At 27.2% G+C, this 20,822-nt stretch overlaps 2 protein-coding genes across 2 annotated transcripts in view; both read right to left on the bottom strand.

Annotated features, from left to right (window-relative positions):
- LOC127276981 (transmembrane protein 17-like) overlaps positions 1-19,352 on the bottom strand; it is a 44,895-nt gene extending 25,543 nt beyond the window's left edge. Inside the window, exon 1 of the mRNA XM_051297741.1 lies at positions 19,135-19,352. The gene's annotated coding sequence lies outside the window, so the exon portion shown is untranslated. The remainder of the gene's footprint in view (positions 1-19,134) is intronic.
- On the bottom strand, positions 13,464-17,639 carry LOC127276979 (putative nuclease HARBI1). Its single transcript, XM_051297739.1, has 2 exons — positions 17,183-17,639; positions 13,464-16,922 (listed from the first exon to the last, which is right to left on the bottom strand). The coding sequence occupies exon 2, from the start codon at positions 16,453-16,455 to the stop codon at positions 15,685-15,687; it is 771 nt and encodes a 256-aa protein (XP_051153696.1). The 5' UTR covers positions 16,456-16,922; positions 17,183-17,639; the 3' UTR covers positions 13,464-15,684.
- Positions 19,353-20,822: the final 1,470 nt, after the last annotated feature.

The following is a 20,822-nucleotide window of genomic DNA, read 5'->3' as shown; positions in this document are numbered from 1 at the left end:
ATTTGCAAAAAATTGTGGATAATCAGTTAATATAATAGACGGATATATTTGTTATAAAAATAAAGTGAACAAAAATTGTTATCATTGTGAATGTCGAAAATTGAGGTTGAAAGGCGCAAGCTATCACAATGTATGTAAGAGGAGAAATAGTTGTAAAAGATCTTCAAAAATATCATTCTCATCTACCAAATCGTGAAGAGGCAAACGCGGAAACTGAAAAAATTTCTCAAAAGACATATCTGTCGATAATTTTTCAGAAATTCTTCAAGAAAATTTTCGATTTAAAATTTAAATTGATAATTTTTAATATAACATATATCGGTAAAGGTCTTGTAAAAAGTTTCTTATCATCAAAATATTTATCATTAAATAAAATTTTTTATTTTTTATTATATAATAATAAATAATAATTATTATTATTAATCTATTATATGAAATATATAAATTTTCAATTGCCTATAATAAAAAAAATATTTTGCAAAAAAAAAAATATAACCAAAAAATAATAAAAATATTTGTTATTAAATGAAATTTTTTATTTTTTATTATTATATAATAATAAATAATAATAATTATTATTAATAAATTAAAATTAATAAATAAATAATTTATAAATTATTTAAATTTAATATTTAATATACTAGGGGGGCTACGCCCCCCTGCCAACCCCCCTGTTTTAATCATTTTTTTTTAATTTTCCCTTGATCTTATTTTTCCAAATGAACCACCTATTTGAATGAATTATTATTACCAATTCATTGAAATCTGAATAAATATTATTAAAATTAAAATTATTAAATTTTAATTAATAAATTAATTAAATTAATACTAAATAAATAATTAAATAAATTAAAATTGACATTAAGAAATTTTTTTTAAAATATAATTTCAATGAAATTGCCTAAAAACCAATAAATTATTAAAAAAGTCTTGAAACGAACATAACCTTTAAATTCAAGTCATTTTTGGCGGGAACTCCACCTCCACTTGCGGCTATATTGAAAGTCTTGAAATTTACATAACCTCAAAATTTATGTCATTTTAGGCGGGAAATACGGAGGGAGATGAGGGAAGGGGGAAGGACTTACTGCTTTATTCAGTCTTAAAACAAACATAACCTCAAAATTTAGGTCATTTTTGGCGGAGGAGGGGAAATGAGAGGAGAGAGGGGGGACTTGAGGCTATATTCAGAGCCTTGAAATGAACATAACCTCAAAATTTAGGTCATTTTTGGCCGTGGAGGGGAAATGAGAGGAGGGAGGGGGGACTTGCGGTTATATTCAGAGCCTTCAAACGAACATAACCTCAAAATTTAGGTCATTTCTGGCGGGGGAGGGGAGAGGACTTGCGGCTATATTCAGAGCCTTGAAACGAACATATCCTCAAAATTTAGTTCATTTCTGGCGGGGGAGGGAAGGGGACTTACGGCTATATTCAGAGTCTAGAAACGAACATAATTAATTAAAGTTTAGTTAACATGTCTGCAATTTATGTGTAGATCGTGCGCAATACTTTAATAGAAGAAAATATTAAGAAAGTTAATAAAAAATAGAATTGAATATTAAGAAAGCAATAAAAATATTTTTAATTGTTGAATTGATTTGGTTCTTGTTTAGTTTTAATGTTTTATGATCAATATTAATTTTATTAAATTATTTGAAGGGTTATAGTTGGTAGGAATAATTTTGATATTTTTTAATTCGTATTTTTTCATGTAAATCAATTTTTAAACTAAAGTACCTTATTTTGGGATTAATTTAGCAATTATATTTTCAAAAATTTCTGTAATTCATTCGTTAATTAAAATTTTAATTTTTATTGAAAAAATACATTTTGAAAACTATCAAAATTAGTAAGGAAATGGTATATGTTTTTGTCCGAGAAATTCAAATATTTTTGAAAGGATGAATTTTTAAAGATGAAATATGCCTGTCCGTATCAAAAACACAATTACCATCTTTTCAAAAATTACCAAAATTATTCTTACCAAATATTAACCTTAAAATTGCCGCTAGGTGGCTGCAACGTTACAAGTGTTTGTGCGTGGCTTGATTAATTAGTTTAATTATTACTAGTTACAATTTGGTTTATCTATTACGAAGTTCTGATTGTGGAAGTCCTTCTTTTGAAGTGTCTTTGTTTTTATTTTCGGCTTTTTTATTGACCTGGATTGTTTATGATTGTGTTCTAAACATTTTATAACCTCAACTTTGATCATTTTACTTTATCAAAGATTTTTAAGTCTCTCCTTGAAGAAACTGGTGTATTGTTCTTAATTGGGTCTTTTTATTGACTATTTTATATTATTATTAATAAATTCTTCAATATGTCGGACAATATTGAAAATTGTGCAAAGTGTGGCAAGGACATAACACGTGCAACTCCAGTGATGTGTAGAGGTTGTAATCTGCCTTATCATCCCAGTTGCTCAATGCAGCTCACTACATTATCTGATGGTTCGTTTAGCAAAAGCTGTAGACAAAGGTCATTGTCCCCATCAGCTGATATGCAGCCTTCAAATTCATCTGATAGGATTGATTCTGTTATGAGTGCTATTGAGAATCTAACAAAAACAGTTTCAAGCAACTTTAAATCCATGTCAGATAATTTTTCTGATAAATTTTCTGATATGAACAAGAAGCTTGATGATGCGTTGACCAGACTGACAAATATGGAAGGTAAAGTTATTAATTTATCGGAACGCCTTACTGTTGTTGAAACTAAAGTTTTGAATTCTGTTAAAAACAATTCACAAACCATTGATTTAAAAACTTCAACAAGTCACTGTATTGCAGAACTACTAGATAGAAATGATAGAAAAAAGAATTTAATTTTATTCAATTTACCAGAAGTTGAAACTTCTTTAACTGAACCTGGTACTTCGCGTGTTAATAATGTAACTGACACTGTTGTCAATACTCTAAAAGATTTTATATCACCAATTGAATTAACAAACATTCGGGCATTTAGAATTGGTTCTACTGCGCAGGTTCCCCAAAAGCCACGACCAGTGAAATTAGTTTGTGTGACGGAGGAGAGGGCACAAGTGATCCTCAAAACGTTTGTCTCTACCAAAAAAGACCAGGCCCACTCAGTGGTATTAAAGGACATGTGGATGACAACCGACAAGACTGTAGTAGAGAGGGAGGAGATTCAGTCTGTGAAGGCGAGGCTAGCTGCTCGTCAACTGGAGGGAGAAATGGATCTAAAATTAGTGTATCGACGTGGGATCCCCACTATAATAAAAATCCCTCCTCGAAAACGTACGGCTACACTGACATTGCAGATAGGCCCACACACCTCAAATCAAAATTGAACACTCCCCGCATTACTCAACGTTCTTTCCCCCCTTTTCATTCTTCGTCATTCATTCAACTTTATTATCAGAATGTCAGGGGTGTACGTACAAAAATTCATGAACTTCGTCGATGTATACCATTATATACATATAGTGTTTTTGCTCTTAGTGAGACTTGGTTAAACAGTGATATTAATTCACAAGAATTAGGCTTTTTTGATTTCGATATTTACCGTTCTGATAGAAATAGTGTGATAAGTGGAAAACAACGAGGAGGTGGAGTTATGCTAGCAGTTAAAAGAAATTTACACAGTTCTACAATTGTCTCTTCTTCAACAGTCGTAGAAAATATTTTTGTTAAATTTAAACTAAATAATAAACTTTTAATAATTGGATGTTTTTATGTTCCCCCAAACTCGGCACACAATGTTTACTCAGAGTTGTGCAGAATTATTGAAAATATTTATGAACATAATTCTAATTCTTTATTTTGTATACTTGGAGATTTTAATTTGCCATATATTACCTGGAATTTAAGTGGAAATATAAATTTTAGTGAACTAAATTCTAATTTACCTTACCAGCGAAATTTAATTGTAACATTATTATTTGACATGATGGAGTACATGGATTTATTTCAAATTAATAATAATAAAAATTCAGTAGGTTCAATTTTAGATTTGGTTTTTTGTAACTCAAATTGTTTTTCTATAGATCTATTAAATGATTCAATTTTACCAATTGATGTTTATCATCCACCACTACTAATTGACATAAAAATTGAAAATCACAATAATAATAATAGTTCACATCTGTCAAATGGTATTATCTATGATTTTGGGAATGCTAATATTGCTGGTATAGTATCAATGTTAAATGTCACTAATTGGACTCTATTGTTAAATTCTAATAGCATAGACGAGGATGTAGGTAATTTCTATAATTATTTGTATATTATTTTCGATACTTTTATACCCATGAAATTTATAAAACCTACATACTTTCCACCATGGTATACAGGAGAGTTAAAGAAATTGGTACTAGCAAAAAAAATTGCTCATATGAACTATGTTAAGAATAAAACTGAACTCAATTATTTAAACTTTACTAAACTGCGATCTGATTGTAAAAATTTATCTACTTTATCTTATAATAATTATATTTCTAAAACTGAGAATTCAATTATTAGTAATCCAAAATTTTTTTGGAATTTTGTTAATTCTACTAGACAAAACCAATGTATACCAAATCACATGTTTTTAAGAAATGAATTTGGTGATACACCACTATCAATATCTAATCTTTTTGTTAAACATTTTAAATCAGTTTATATTACTTTTCCACCACAAGCATCTGATTTATTTTCTATTAATAATGTTGAGGTGAATCTGCAATCTATATCAATTACTAGAAATGATATATTTAAAAAGATAAAAGAACTAGATGTCAATAAAGGCCCGGGCCCGGATAAAATTCCTCCTTCTTTTATAAAGTCATGTGGTTATGCTCTTATAGAGCCTCTATATATATTATTTAATAAATCATTACAAACTTGTACTTTTCCTTTGGAATGGAAGAGGGGGATAATAACTCCTGTTTACAAGTCTGATAATAGAAATAATGTTCAAAATTATAGACCAATAACTTTATTAAGTGCCATATCTAAAATATTTGAAAGTTTAATTTTTGAATCATTATATGCTGCTGTGTCAAATATTATTATTGAAGAACAACATGGATTTGTAAGAGGACGTTCCACATTAACAAACCTTGGGGTGTTTACAAATTTTATAACTATTAACCTTGAATTGGGATATCAAGTTGACGTAAATTATGCGGATTTAACCAAAGCCTTCGATAGGGTTGATCATAGTATATTGTTGACTAAACTTAAGACAATGGGTCTATCAAATGACTTACTCTTATTTTTTGGAAGCTATCTCTCTGACAGGTGTCAAGTTGTTAGAGTAAACCATGTTTACTCTGATCCTTTTTTTGCTATCTCAGGTGTTCCACAGGGATCTAATCTTGGACCACTATTTTTTGTTTTATTTATGAATGATATAAAATCAATTTTCATGAACTCTTCCTTCCTTTTGTATGCTGATGACCTTAAATGCTATAAAGTCTTGAATTCTATAAATCCGTATGAAGATCATTTATCACTTCAAGGTGATCTTGATCGATTATCCGAATGGTGTGATCTAAATCATATGTCAATCAACATTAATAAAAGTCATGTTATTTCCTTCACCAAAAAAACAACATTGTTGTATCATTACACAGTTGGTAATGACGAATTACACAGGGAGAGAATAGTTCGTGACTTAGGTGTACTTTTTACTAGTGATTTCTCTTTCAATGAACATATCTCGGATGTGGTTTCAAGAGCTTTAAGGTCCCTGGGATTCATAACGAGAAATGCATCGGTTTTTCACAGCTCTGTAACACTGAGGGTTCTATACTTTACACTTGTCAGAACGATAATTGAATATGCCTGTATTATTTGGTCACCAATGTATGTATACCAGATTATCAGACTTGAGCGTATACAAAATAGATTTCTTAGATTTGCTGCAAGACAACTTGGTATTCCTTTTGATAGATACACGCATGATTATAATAACTTACGTTCAATATTAAATATCCCTTTGGTCTCCTCAAGGTTTCTTTATGCGGATATAAGTTTCTTGTACAGACTATTAAACGGAATTATTCAGTGTCCTTCTCTTCTGTCATTAATAAATTTGTCCGTTCCAGTAAGAACAACAAGGAATTACTTACTTTTTTCTGTAGCATTTCATAGAACAAACTATGGGAACAATGCTTTAATTGATAGACTTAGTAGAGAAGCTAATTCAATTTCTAACGAAATAGACCTATTTGACAATAATTTAACAAGATTCACCTCGGCATTATGTAGATTAATACTAAATAATAATTAAAATGCACCAACCTAGTTATAATTATATTTATATTTTTTATATACAAGTTTGTATCTATATTATAATAAGTACTATTGTACGAAAGGGCATGTCCCGTTAACTTAATAAATGAAATAAATGAAATGAAAATAATTTAATGTAATTAATGATAAGAAAACTAGTTAAGTACAAAAAAAATCAATTTCGCAATTAAAAATATTTTTATAACTTTTTTAACATTTTCTTATTCTAAAGAATTTTAAATAAGCCCGTTTTTTTACTATGGCGCAAGCGCAGTTGTAATGTCATTGGCAACTGTTGGCAACACTGGTTTCCACATATAGATTTAAATTACAATAGTTTGAACTTGCAGAAACAAATGAATAAAAAGGACAATGAAGGTAGTGATTTCGCTAGTGTAGTATCAATTGAATATTTTTTTGGAAAAAAGTAAAATGAGTGACGAAAATGTGTCTGTCACAGCGTTTGTCGATCCGGCGACGAATATGCTGGTTGTTAGGCCGGAAGACAATTTTTTGCTTTCCCTACCGAAAGAGTGGTACTGGAATGGTACTGAATTGGACTTGGCTTGAGTTCCACTTCAGTACCACTACCTGATAACCCATAAGAAGACATTTTTAAAGTACTTTAACAATAGTTTTAAAGGTATATAAGATCAACAAACCGTCTCTCGCGAAATACGTGTAAAACAGCAAAAAAAAACATAATAGTTTGTAGAAAATTTCTGTTAAGTTTGGAAATTATATTGCAATCCCTCCTTGAACAATAGACCCCTAGGTCCTTTGTTGAAGGATTAAAATTTTAACCCGAGTTTTATTGCTTAAAAAATTTGTAATTTTAATAACTCAACTTTAAAAAATATATATTCAGATTCGTTAATATTTCCAGATTATGAATATCTAAAATTTATCATAAAATAATTACATTTAAAAAAGTTATAATTTATCTCGTATACCTTAAGTTTGATAAAAAAATGGACATCATTTTTGAATTTAGCTGACAAAGGAAATATCATATGCATAATAATGTATGAAAATAATATAAATCCATGAAAAACAAATATAATATTGAAATAAATATAAAGTTTTAGTTTAAACATATTGAAAAAGCTAGTCGCTTTTCACTTTTATGAGGGTATTAACGGTAACTCGACCCTTTTCGCAGGTAAATTTCCCAGTTCCATTTCAGTACCAAAATGCACCAAATTAGTACTGAGTTGGTACTGAGCCCTCAGTTCCAATTTCCCAGTACCAATCCAGTACCACTCTTTCGGTAGGGTTGCCAGCTTCTAAAATCCGACGGTAAGTAATAATTGTACATAACATCAAAATTAAAAAATTTCTCTTAACGCAAACCACGCCATATTTTTAATATTGTTAAAAAATTATTTGATATAAAAAATTTTTTTTTCCTTTTTGCAGGTAGTTACAATTCTGAAATTAATTTTTTTTTACTTTATTTTTCATTTTGCATTTAATTTTTACAATGCGGGTAAAGTCGAAAAATATTGAAACTATTTCAAAAAATTATTGTTCTTTCTGCAAGTACCTAGTTACATTTTTTAAATTTATTTATATTTGCAAAATTTGGCAAATTTTTTTGTATTGTTCTAATTAATAAATTGCTTCTTTATTATTTTAAAATGGGTTTTAAAGTTATTCTCGCTTTTCTAGAAGATAATATTTGAAGATAATTTCAATTATTTCATGACATTCGAATCTAATTTTAATTTTTTTTTAAATAATTGAAAATAATTTGAATTATTAATTGAAAATAATTTGAATTATTAATTGAAAATAATTTGAATTATTAATTTAAAATAATTTTAGTTATTTGACTTATTAATTGAAAATACTTTCAATTATTTGGATTATTATTTATAACTGATTTCAATTATTAGAATCATTAATGGAAAATAATTTATAACATTTAAATGCATTAAATTTTGTAAATTTACCATTTTTAAAAATAGGCAAATTAATTGTGAGTTTTTCTTGTTTAAGGAACAAAAACAACGTCATACATGTCGCCTGCCGATGTTGACATCGAATCAGTAAACAATGAAGGCGATGTCGCCGAAAAGAAAGTCGACGAAAGCAATCCTAGTAAGTTTTAAAAGTTATTGAGGAAAGGGGTTACGAAGATTGACTCTTTTCCCATTGTTTTTATTTTTAAATTTTTTAATAGATTGTCACCTATTTAAAATTTGACTACTTATTTCACCTATTTTTATTATTTATTACTTTCTTCTTTAATTTTATTTTAAAAATAAAAATATCTATTTTAAACTATTAAGAAATAAATCTTACATCTTATTTGTAATTGGAGTTTGAATAAATTAAAATTTTAATATATAAATTAAAGAGATGTATTGAGTTTGGGGCTGATTTAATTTATAATGAATTGAAATTAAAATCATTTACAATTTGGAGAAATATAATTGAAATTTCCAACATTTTTATTAAGGAAAATTGAAAATAATTAAAATGTGAGGTTAATTTAAATTAAAGTGAATGGAAATTAATATTCTTTAAAATTTGTGAATTAATTTGAAAAATTGAAATTTTCTATCGTTTAAAATTTTGATAGAGTTAAGGTACGCTCTCATCTTTTGCTTGCATGCACGCATACAGAAGTTGTCATGGCAACGTATAGGAGTCATAGAGATAGTAAATTTAAATTTGAATTTTTTCTCTCACTTACTCATCCACATTGGCATGACAACTTCTGCATGCGTGCATGCAAGCAAAAGGTGAGAGCATAACTTTAGATGAGTGATTTTCATGAATTTTAAAAACGTTGAAACTGGTTTTTACTAATAAATATTTTTACAAAAAAAATAAGAATTAATTCAAATTGGAATAAACAAAAATTTGTATTAATAAAAATTTCATACATTTTCTCTATCAAATCACGAAACAAAAAAATCGATTGTTTTGGACTATAGGTCCCTTTCAACTTTCCCTCTCGTTACACTTACTTGTAAATAATAATCTAACTTTTCAAATTTTTCTTTTAAAATCAACCAATACAGGAGGAGGTTATTCTGGGTTATCATATTTAAACCCAGCTAACAAAAATATTTTCTACTCGATGCCGAAGCCCGATGAGGTGTGGACTTTTCTTGACTTGCCTTCTACATCTAATGTCAAAGCAGGTGAGGAAATGTTTATTTGGGATCACTTTTTTTTCATAATTAATAATAACAATAATAATAATATTATTATTAATAATAATATTATTAATAATAATATTAATGATAATAATAATTAATACTATTCTATATTAATAGTTATTATTATAATTATTTTTAAATTTTTTAAAGGTCAAAGTTTTTAAAGTTATAACAAATAATTGTTAAAAAGTTTTAAATTATTATAATTTGCTCCATTTATATGAGAAACTGAAGAATTCTTTTGAATTAAAAAGTTTCCCCTATTTTTATGAAAAGCTGGAGCATTTTTTTCTGAATTTTTAAAATTTTCTCTATCTTTATGAAAAACTGGAGAATTTTTTTAAATTGAAGCATTTTTATTTAAAATTTAGTTTAATTTTTTATAATTATTTTAATTTTAAATTTACTAGACACTGACACTGTGTTCTGATGATCCATCATCATTTCAAAGTATACCATTTTTAAAACAAGTATTAATTTTTAAATTTTTGTTTGTCTCAAGGATCATATCTAGATCATCACTTTAAAAATGCCATGGACACCGGAGACATTGCCGAAGATAGTTTTATGGACGACGCTGAGTGTGAAGAGAACGACGTTGTCGACGACAGCGAGGAGGAAAACGTTGTCGAAGACGACGAGGAGAGGATCGTTGTCGAAGACGACGAGGAGGAGAGCATTGTCATAAGCGGCGTGGAGGGGAATGTTGTCGAAGACGACGAGGAGGAGTGCATTGTCGTGGGCGTCGAGGAGGGGAACGTTCTCGAAGATGACGTCGAAAATAAAAATCCGAGTATGTTGCAATTTAAAATGTTATTTATTTTTTTAAAAGATTCCAGGGATCACAGTTTGTCCCCTTCTTCCTCTTTTTTCCCCTTAAATAAAATTGTTCTCCTCTTTTCCCCTTATTTCGAGAATTTTCTCCCCTTTTCCATTTTTTCACAAAATGTAATTTTTTTGTAAATGTAAAAATAATGATTAATTTTTTTGATAAATGCTTTTGTGCAAGTTTCAATTAATTTCACAAATAATAAAATTTTTAATAGGAATTCAATTATTTACAAAAATATGAATCAAATTCTTCGCAAGAATTCAATTATTTACAAAAATATAAATAAATTTCTTTTCAGGAATTCAATTATTTAAAAAAAATTTTGATAAAACTCATGCAACGCAGAATTTCAATTTTTTAAATACAGTTTTAAATGAATTCCTCGAAAAATACAATTTTTCTTAAAAAGTATATTAAAATTATTTGAAAAAATTAAATTATTTTAGAAAATTTTGATGAAATTTTTTATAAGAATTTAACTTTAAGAGATATTCAATTAATTATTTATTTTTGTATATAAACAATTGAATTGAAACTTTCTAATAAGAATTTAATTTAAAAATGAAATTCAGTTAAAATTTTAAATAATAATTTAATATAAGAAGCGTTATAGTATGAATTTTAAGAAATAATTAAATTTTAAAAGATATTTAAATTGAAATCATTCAAAATTTTATTTGTTGCTAAATTGTAATAATTTATTAAAATTTATATTTTGAAAAATAATTCATTTTTTATTTTCTTAAAAAATAGATTTTATTTTGAATAGTTTTATTCAAAAATTCCAAGAAAGAAATAATTGAATTTTGGAAGAATTACAATTAAAATTTTTCGAAATAATAAAAATTACAAAAATCTTTTACATTGAAATCATTAAAAAAAATTTTATTCCCATGGAAAAAATATAAATATTCAAATATTTATTCAACAAAAGTTGTTTAAGTTTGGGATTTAATTTAATTTAGAAAATTTCTTTAAAAAATTATCCTTTTAATAAATTTTAATTAAAATTCTTTTGAAGATAGTTAAATTTCTGTAATTAATTTCAAAACATTAAATTAAATTTCCAATTATTTGGAAATTTTGTCAAATTGAATTGAAATTAATTCTACGTTTTACAGAATATTTTATTTGCTTATTTATAAAAATAATTTTTAAATATAAAATTATATTTTTGCAGAATTTTAATTAGAATTTAGAAAATAATTGAATTTTGCAAAAATTCAGAATTGAACTTTTTATCAGGATAAGAAAAAAGTAAATATTTTTGAAAATTAGGAGAATGTCAGGTAAATAAAATGCAGAATTAAATTTTTGTGACTCTTGTGAATTATCTACAACGAGTTTCTTTAGTCGTCAAATTTAATTTTTCAACGTCTACGTTTTACTAATTTTTTAAGTCTTGAAGCTAGTTTGCTACATCATTTTCAGAATCCCCCTTTTTTTAAAAAAAAATCCACTTTTCCCCTAATTTAAAGTGAAAATGCCACTGTGATCCCTCAGATTCTCTTCTTGGTATTTCATCAAATTCTCATTTAATAGAATTCATTTGTTCAGTGTTTATTCAAACGTTTTAATTATATTTTCAGATGCAAAGCGTTTGAATTTACGAAAAAAAGATACAACAATGGTGGTTATTAATTGTTATTCTCTCCTTTCTCAAAATTCTAAATTGAAAGGTGAGCGTTTTTGGAAGATGAGTGAGGAATTAAAGAAAAATGGTATTAATATGACATTTACTAAATGCAAATCAAAATAAGATTCGCTGCAACGGACATATAAAAATAATTTAAGTAAGTAAAATAATACTGGCACAAGTACAATTAAATGGCAATATTTTGATGATATGCATGCAATAATGTATAAAAAACCGAACATAAACCCACCGGCTGTTGCCTCTAGCATCAACGGTTATCTAAAGAGAATAGCTCTCGATAAAAATACTCCTGCCGAAAACAAATTACCTAAAATTAATAAAGAAAAAAACAAAACAACTCAAACAGAGCTATTACAAACTATTCACTCTAAGTTGATGAAAAGAGATGAAAGGTTGGACACTATAATAGACAAAAAAGACGAAATGATTAAGGCAGTTAAAGATTTGACAGCAGCGCTCAGAGAAAGAAAATAAATTTTTTAATCTATTTTAAAATTGCAAAATTGAAAGTGACTTTAATCACTATATTTGTATGAGAAAAATATGTTTATAATTTATCTTGATTTATTAAGAATCATCATTTGTACGTCGAGCAACTCGAAAATAGCAACACTGCGATCAATTGGATTCACACCAATTATTCAGATGGAAAAAGAGACTAAATTTTGTGATTTTCTTATTGTTAGTGGAATTAGGAATATTAGGAAAATTTTAATTCTAATACAAAAGAATCTAATTAGGATTATTTTATCATGAAGATTATTTTTATTAAGATTCTTTTTAGAAATATAAGCAAAAGAAAAGATTATTTTTACATTGGCGTTAATCGCTTTACTGAAAAAAATTGGGGATTAACAGATTTATTATTGAAATTAAAATTTGTTCTGGGAGTAAATGTAATAAAAAGAGAGTATTAATTCTGCAATTGTAGTGTTAATCACTTTCCCAAAGCTTTGTTTTATTTTTCTTCTTTAAAAATATTCATTTATTTTTTTATTCTTAGTTTATAGTGCCCAACTTAGATTTTGTACGGCTTAAAGTTCTTATTGTATTTTATTTAATATAATATATGAAATTGTTAAATATATTAATAAATAATTACATATAATTTTTCTTGTAATTTTTTCCCTATTTTCCTTCTGTAGTAACAAATGAATTAGGAATACAATAATAATTTTAATTAAATCATAAATAAGTTAATGTTTATTTTTTGGATTAATACATTTTTGTTGTAACGAACATACAGTATGTATGTACGTATGTATTTATGTAGATGGCTCTAACAATAGATAGAAAGGTCTTGAAACAAAAAAAAAGGATTAAGAAAACATAAATTTAACATTTGAATGTTATTATAATTTATTTTAATTCTTAATCTTAATAAAATAAAATATCTCGTTAAATTTGGAAAAATGAATTTTCTATGCTTTATCGCTTTAAAAATAATAATTATATTGTTGTACAATAAGTTGTTCTTTCTTATTTTTTTATAATATATTATCTTTAATTCAATATTTATAATGACAATAATGATGACATGAATAAGTGGACCTGATGGTGATTTTGCTCGGTCAAATTTATTACTTTTTTTTATTAAAAAACTGCATATGGGCAAATCCACAGAACCGGCCGATTTTTACTTATCAAGATGAAAATTTTCCAAATAGCAAGCACACCTTTTATTTATGGTTTACTTTCTTTAAAATATATTCAAGAACAATTATCTTCTTGCGTGATTCATTTTATTTTAATGCCGTTTGAGTTAAAAGCCAAAAACGAAAATATTATTTTTCTTCTGGAAATTATAATTAAAAATGGCATTTCTTTGTATTTTTTATATATTATTTGAAATATGTGCAAAACATTTTGAATAATAAAATATGATAAAATACAAATAATTAATTTTTTAATTATCAAAAATAAATTATTTATATTTTATTATATTTTATTATATATTTTATTTATTAGCATTTAATTTTTTATTTCTGTAAATTAAATTGTTTACTTACTAATTTTGATATTAACTATTTTAACCAACAAACTGACATTATTGACATCGATTTTGATATAACTTTGAAAATAAAACAAATGAAAGGATAATTCATTTTTCACGATTAACTAGTTAAATTTCGATAAATTTTTTTTTATTTTTAATTTTTAGACGTTATAAATTGAAAATATAATTTGGCGTTTGCATACAAGAATTATAATAATGTCTTTATATAATCACACATGTTTTCAACTCATCATATTTTATCCTGTAGTTGTGCTACTGAAAAAAGGCTAAGTTGAAAATGGTTCACGCTTAAACATAGAGTGATAATTATTGGAATATTTTCTTTAATTCTTATTGCACTCTATTCTATGATACATACATTTGTTCGTCTGTTCACAAGCAATATGCTCCAATTTGAAAAATTCAAATTGAATAATCGCCGCAAATGATATTTACAAAAATGTATAGACATTTCATTATTATAAAATAATGAGTAACGCTACTTTCAACGACTATCATTTCTTTTTATTTAAGAGCACATATTTTTTATTACTTTCAAAACATTCTTCAATAAGTAAACTATAATTCACCACAGTTTGGAATTGTTCGGATCTATGCCGAACAAGTTATACCTATAAGAATTAAAATTTATACCTGGAGTAACACCGTAAATTTCATTTTTTAAGTTACTTAATTCGATTTTATTTTTTATAAAAGACTAGAAGGTTCACATTTATTCAATTTTCTTATTTCAATAGGTTCTCAGAGATATTACAAAATGGTTGAAGTATGAAAATAATTAATATACTTCTAAAATAGAAAAATATGTGAGTAACATGAAATCGGCCGGTTCTGTGGATTTGCCCATATAATCATTGATCAGCTTTAACTTAAAAACTATATCACAAAACGTTTTTATCGGTCTGTCACATAATTGAAAACCATAACCGTAGAAATAAAAAAAGATTAAAATTTTCTGAACCGTTTCTTTAAAGACAAACTATTATTTTACTTCATACAAGCAAACATTCGATACGATTGACTTATACAATAGCGCTCGTGAAAGTAATACATAAAAAATAAATTACAATTTAAGTTGTTCTTTACGACTAAATATCACATGAAATTTTTTTACAAGTCTTTACCATACATCTTCAAAAACGAAGACAAAAATCTCTTATCAGAAGAGCTATCATATGTACTATAATTTTTTTTTCTTCTTATCACAATAAATTTACTGTTTTTTTTCTTTCACAATAACTTCCATCATCAAATTGATATTTAAAAAAATCAGACAAATTACATAAAAGACTTTATGCAAGTAATTAACATTTTAGAAAAATAAAATTGCAATTTTTTTTATATTCCTTTTTTTCTTGACCTTGTATATACATTGACATAAATATAATCTAAAACACATGAATATTATCAGAAAAAGTTTAAATTCATTGCTCTTGTGGATGAGATTTATAAAGTTTCTACTTCTTCTTCTTCTTCTTTTCCAAAATATAATTTCTTCTGATGATTATGATAATGCCTTTGCGAGTTAGATGTGCCACGATGTATGATCCCGTTGAAGAATAAAAAAATACAGAAGTAGAAAGAGAATGTGAATCACATTTAATACTCGAGGTACTTTTTGGCACATTTTTTCAGTCTCGAAATTAGTGAAAAATGTGTATGATATATATCAAAGGATTAATTTTCAATCATGATTAAAACATCTTTAGCTATTGTAAGAAGGAGATCCGACTTCATCACAAGCTAATTGAGCATTACCTTCAATGGTTAAGGTACAATTCATCGACAATTATTTGTCGTTTTAATTCCGGATGAAATGGGACATTTTCCGGCAGAACATCGTCATCATTTTCGACGTCTTCAACATTATCAAGTTCATCAGCATCAATATTAAGGATTATTTCTTCTGCAAGTCGATCATCCAATGAGAGACATATATTATGTAGGCAAGAACACGCAAGAATAATTAAAGACGCGTATGCAACGTTTTGTAAATAGAGATGTTTTAATCGTCTAAAACGAGCCACCAACAACGCAAAGGCTCTCTCTATTACTTGGCGCGTTCGGGCATGAATTTTATTAAAATGCCTCTCCCTTATTCGCATATTGACATAATCTTTAAAGGGTGGAATTAAATTAAACAGTACAGAGTAAATTTTGTCCCCGAGAATATGGGTCTGTTCGGGAAAATAATGCTCATAATTTCGAAGACTTTTTTCTCTTATGGTACTTAATGTCCATACGCGCGCATCATTGACACTTCCGGGGCAAGCTGCGTAAATGTCAATAAAGAGCATATGTGCATCGCAAATCGCTTGCATATTTATTGAATAAAATCCTTTTCTGTTGAAATAAATGTCGGCATAGTCATGTGGGGCACTAATTCTAATATGACACCCATCAATGCATCCAAGAACTCCTGGGAAGTTAGCTATTAGTAGAAACTCTTCCTGATTACTTCTAATCATCTCTCCTGTGGGCCACTGAATAAATTTATGGGCTAGTTCGCAAAGTAAGTTAGCGATGTGCATGACGCAAATCCATGCCGTTGATTTGGAAACACCAAACCTATCAGCTACTGATCTATAAGACCAATTTTTACTTTCGACAATAGATTTTAATAATTATACACTTAAGCTGAGCGAAATTAAAAGTATTAATAGATTTTTAGTAATCAGAATTTATCGGATTCATGAAATTCCAGTGTGGGTAAAAATGGGTTTTTTTTAAAATTGTGATAAAGTACTTTAAGTTAATTAAATTATTTTGCTTTCTGTGAAATTCCAATGTAAATTTTATAGAAGAAGCATTTATTTATATGTATCGAATCAACTTTAATTTAAAAACCTAAAAACTTCTTGGTTTCCAAAAGTCCATATGGAGAGTAACAGTTTTTTTTCAACCGGTACATTTGATTGCGGAGTATTTAAATACGGTCCCAAAATCTGGCTCAAACGCTCAAAAGTTCCCCTTGTCATCCGAAAATGAGATTGAAAATCTGTTAATAATTACAAATAGATTAAGACAAGAAACATAATTTTTATTAATATGAAAATTAAATACTTTTCTCACAATTAGTCAAAAATTTGACTATAATCATATCGATAAAATTATTTGAATTTACTTTCATTTTCTTAAAAGAAGTGTCTACAGACACTTATTTATTACTTAAAACGAAAAAATATGCATGCATTTTCAAGTTTAAAGCAATGTATAGACAACAATTTGATTTTATTTATAATAGATAGATATTTTTACCTGACAGTGAAAATAGAGGAATCACTTGCTCAAAGTAATTTAAAGTCTTGGGAATATGTCGGACCTTATCCCCGAAGAAAAATACCAACAAAGCTAATAAATGGAGAAGTTCCTCCTCTTCCTCTTCCACAACATCATCATCATCATCATCTAGAATGATATTGACGATTGCTACCGCTATTGCTTCGTCCACAGGCAAACAGGCGAAATAGACACAACGTTTTCTTCAACAGAGATATTTTAAATTGTAAAGTTCGCAAACATGCAGAAATTACAAACTTTCAATTTAATATTTCTTGCATATTTAAAGTGAAAATGAAAAAAGTGACAAAAAAATTTGGAAATGCATTCTGTTTACTTTAATTTGAGTAATTTGAAATTTAATTACTGATTCTACTTTTTCATAATTAATGGATATCAATTGCAAAATTATATGTAATTTGACAAACGAATTTTGAAAACGTAATTGTTACAAAAGTAATAGTTAAAAATAGTTTTCCGTACATTTTCCACTTTAAACTAATATTTAAAGAAAAATAATCCTAATTTTATAATTACTTTTATTAATATTTAATAAATAAATACATACCTGCTGCCATTTTCACTTTTACTGTTTTTCTTTCACAGTCACAAATTAGCTAACAGTCACTGGCAGTAATTTTTCTATCTTTCATTTATAAAGGCGCTCTCACACCTTTTTGGCTGCCTGCAGGTTACCATGGCAACGCATGAGAGTGAGTGCGACAGAAAATTTAAAAATTTGAATATTCAAATTTTCTGTCTCACTCACACTCGTGCGTTGCCATGGTAACCTGCAGGCAGGCAGGCAGCCAAAAAAGGTGTGAGTGCGCCATAACTTTCTGGCTAAAAATTCGAAAAATAGGTTATGTTTTGCCAAAATCTATGGCACGTTTCACATCTACAATTTCTTCACCAATCAGAAAGAGGGATTTTATACACTGTCCAATTACAATGAAAAGCAAAACGCCAAATTATAATTTTACAGTTGAGCACCACAGACACAGTTACTGCCAGTAAGTGCCGAAAACACCCTTTATAATATAGAAAGATATTATTCAATATTCCTAATTAATTAATTAATGTAACATATATAAATATATATAAAATATAATAATTTAATTTTTATTTTAAATAAAAATTATTTTAGAAAATTTTATATTAAGTTAATATTTAAAAATAAAAATTATTTTAAAAAATTAATATTTAGTCAAAATTAAAAATTTATATGTATATATAATATAAATATATATATAATATAAATTTTTTTAATTATAATAACAAAAATAAATAAATATTTTGTGAAAAATAAAAAAAAAATTTAATTTGTAATATATAATATAAATAATAAATATAATATAAATAAATAATATAAAATTTTTTTTATTATTTTTAAAAACATTGAAAAATTTTAACCAACACAAAATAATTTCATACAACACATTTAAAAAAAAACAAAAGACCTATAACAAATACTAACTTCAGGTGTGGACAGAATGAACGAAAGATATTCACGATTATTATATGTAATAATTTAGATTCGTTAGGAATACCATCCATTCAAAAAATACTTCTTCTGGAAAAATGACCGGGAATCGAAGTTTTTTCTTTTTGTAAACACGAAAACCAGAAATTAGATAACAGGAAGATAATGTTCATTTAATATATTTTTTTCTAAGTAAAATATTTACCAATTTTTGCAAAAAAATAACAATCATGACATTAAAATACACACTATAAATCTTTCTTTACACAATTTAATATTTATCTTGTTATTTTTATTTGTCCTTAAATTATAAATTATACACTAAAAATTGTTATTTATTACGCATTATTTGAACCAGGTTTGGAAAAATTATTCACTTTAAAAAATTTGTCTGTAAATAATTTTAAGTACTGCTCGTCTTAACTAGATAACCTAAAATGCAACTTGCCTTGATTAAATGTAATAAAATAAAATTTGTTCTACAGCTGTCAGCAAGTAAAAACATTTAATTTATTTACAATCCTTATTTTTAAACAGTACTTTTATCTTTCACTTTTCATAATAACTCTTTTTACAACTGTTGTTAATTAACATGACACATATGTCGCTATAGCAACGAACAATAGATCCAAGTTCAATCAAGTTGTACGGTCTGGCCACGCGCATGTAAAAATATCAACCAATCACGTAAGGGCTCTGTCGCAGTAGACTCTGTCAGTTCATCGATATATTTCGAGTTCAAGATATGACGTCAGAGGTCTGGAGGCACTGAACTCTATATAATGCTGATTCTACACTCACCGAAAACTGAGCGAGCGGTCCGCTTTCCGTGACGCTTCCTACATTTAACTATATCTATATATATAAAAAACGTAACGCAAATGCGGACCGCTCGCCAGAGATAGGTAAAAGTGTTTTTCTGGAGGTTTTCTACGTATAAAGGTGCTTATATACCTCAAATTTCGATCAGATGAACATTATTTCTGGACCGTGAAAATGCGTGAAAAGTCATTTTCACGGCGGGTATTTTTGAATTGTTTTATACAAAAAAGGTTTTTTTAAGAAATATAATATTAAATAATTGTTTTAATATGTAAGAACACTTTAAAATAGTGATAGAAAGATGATTTGATTAAAAAATTTAGCAAATTTTGCTTTAAAACGTTTTCTGCTACAAGAAAGTATAAAATGACGATGTTTGTGAAATGGTTTGTACAGTGTACATGTTTACATGTTTCTTTCAGTTATTCGAAACAATTAGTTGAATTTAAATTTATTTGATAAACATTTCAACTTACCAATTTATTTTCAGCACTCATTATTTATTACAAGTTAAAAAGAACCGACATAACATAAACAAAACTCTGAGAAACACTCACAAGGAAGAAGCACTGTACAAACCATTTCACAAACATCGTCATTTTACACTTTCTTGTAGCAGAAAACGTTTTAAAGCAAAATTTGCTAAATTTTTCAATCAAATCATCTTTCTATCACTATTTTAAAGTGTTCTTACATATTAAAACAATTATTTAATATTATATTTCTTAAAAAAACATTTTTTGTTTGAAACAATTCAAAAATACCCGCCGTGAAAATGACTTTTCACGCATTTTCACGGTCCAGAAATAATGTTCATCTGATCGAAATTTGAGGTATATAAGCACCTTTATACATAAATGACGTATTATACGTATAATACTGTAGAAAACCGGGTTTTCGACATTGTAGCTATTGGGATCAGAAATCACGCGAAACTGACCCACCCCTGAGCCTTCTTGTGACAACCATCTTGGTTTTTTATCTCTTTCTTTTGTATATGTTAGAGAAACACGGAATGAAAACATGGCCACCACAACAAGGCTCTCACCAGATGGCGTATCGCAGTATTTCAGATCCCAATATCAATTGGGATCCGAAATCTTGTGTAACTACTCAACCCTGAACCCACCAATTTACTTTCTAATTTATTGTTGGTAAATAAGTATTAATTAATAAATATCCCCCACAGCACCGAAAATTTCCTGAAAATTTCCTAAAGATTTATTTGCAAACTTCGGAAACTTTAATTGCAAAGTTTAGAGAAAATTGTATAAAGATTTAAATGTCCAAAATGAATAAATGTTTGGCGTAAAA

Source organism: Leptopilina boulardi, unplaced genomic scaffold (assembly GCF_019393585.1).
Source record: "Leptopilina boulardi isolate dan_hultmark-lab unplaced genomic scaffold, ZJU_Lbou_2.1 LbouV2_162, whole genome shotgun sequence".
Taxonomy (NCBI): Eukaryota; Metazoa; Arthropoda; class Insecta; order Hymenoptera; family Figitidae; genus Leptopilina; species Leptopilina boulardi.
This window is presented reverse-complemented; position numbering and strand designations above follow the sequence as displayed.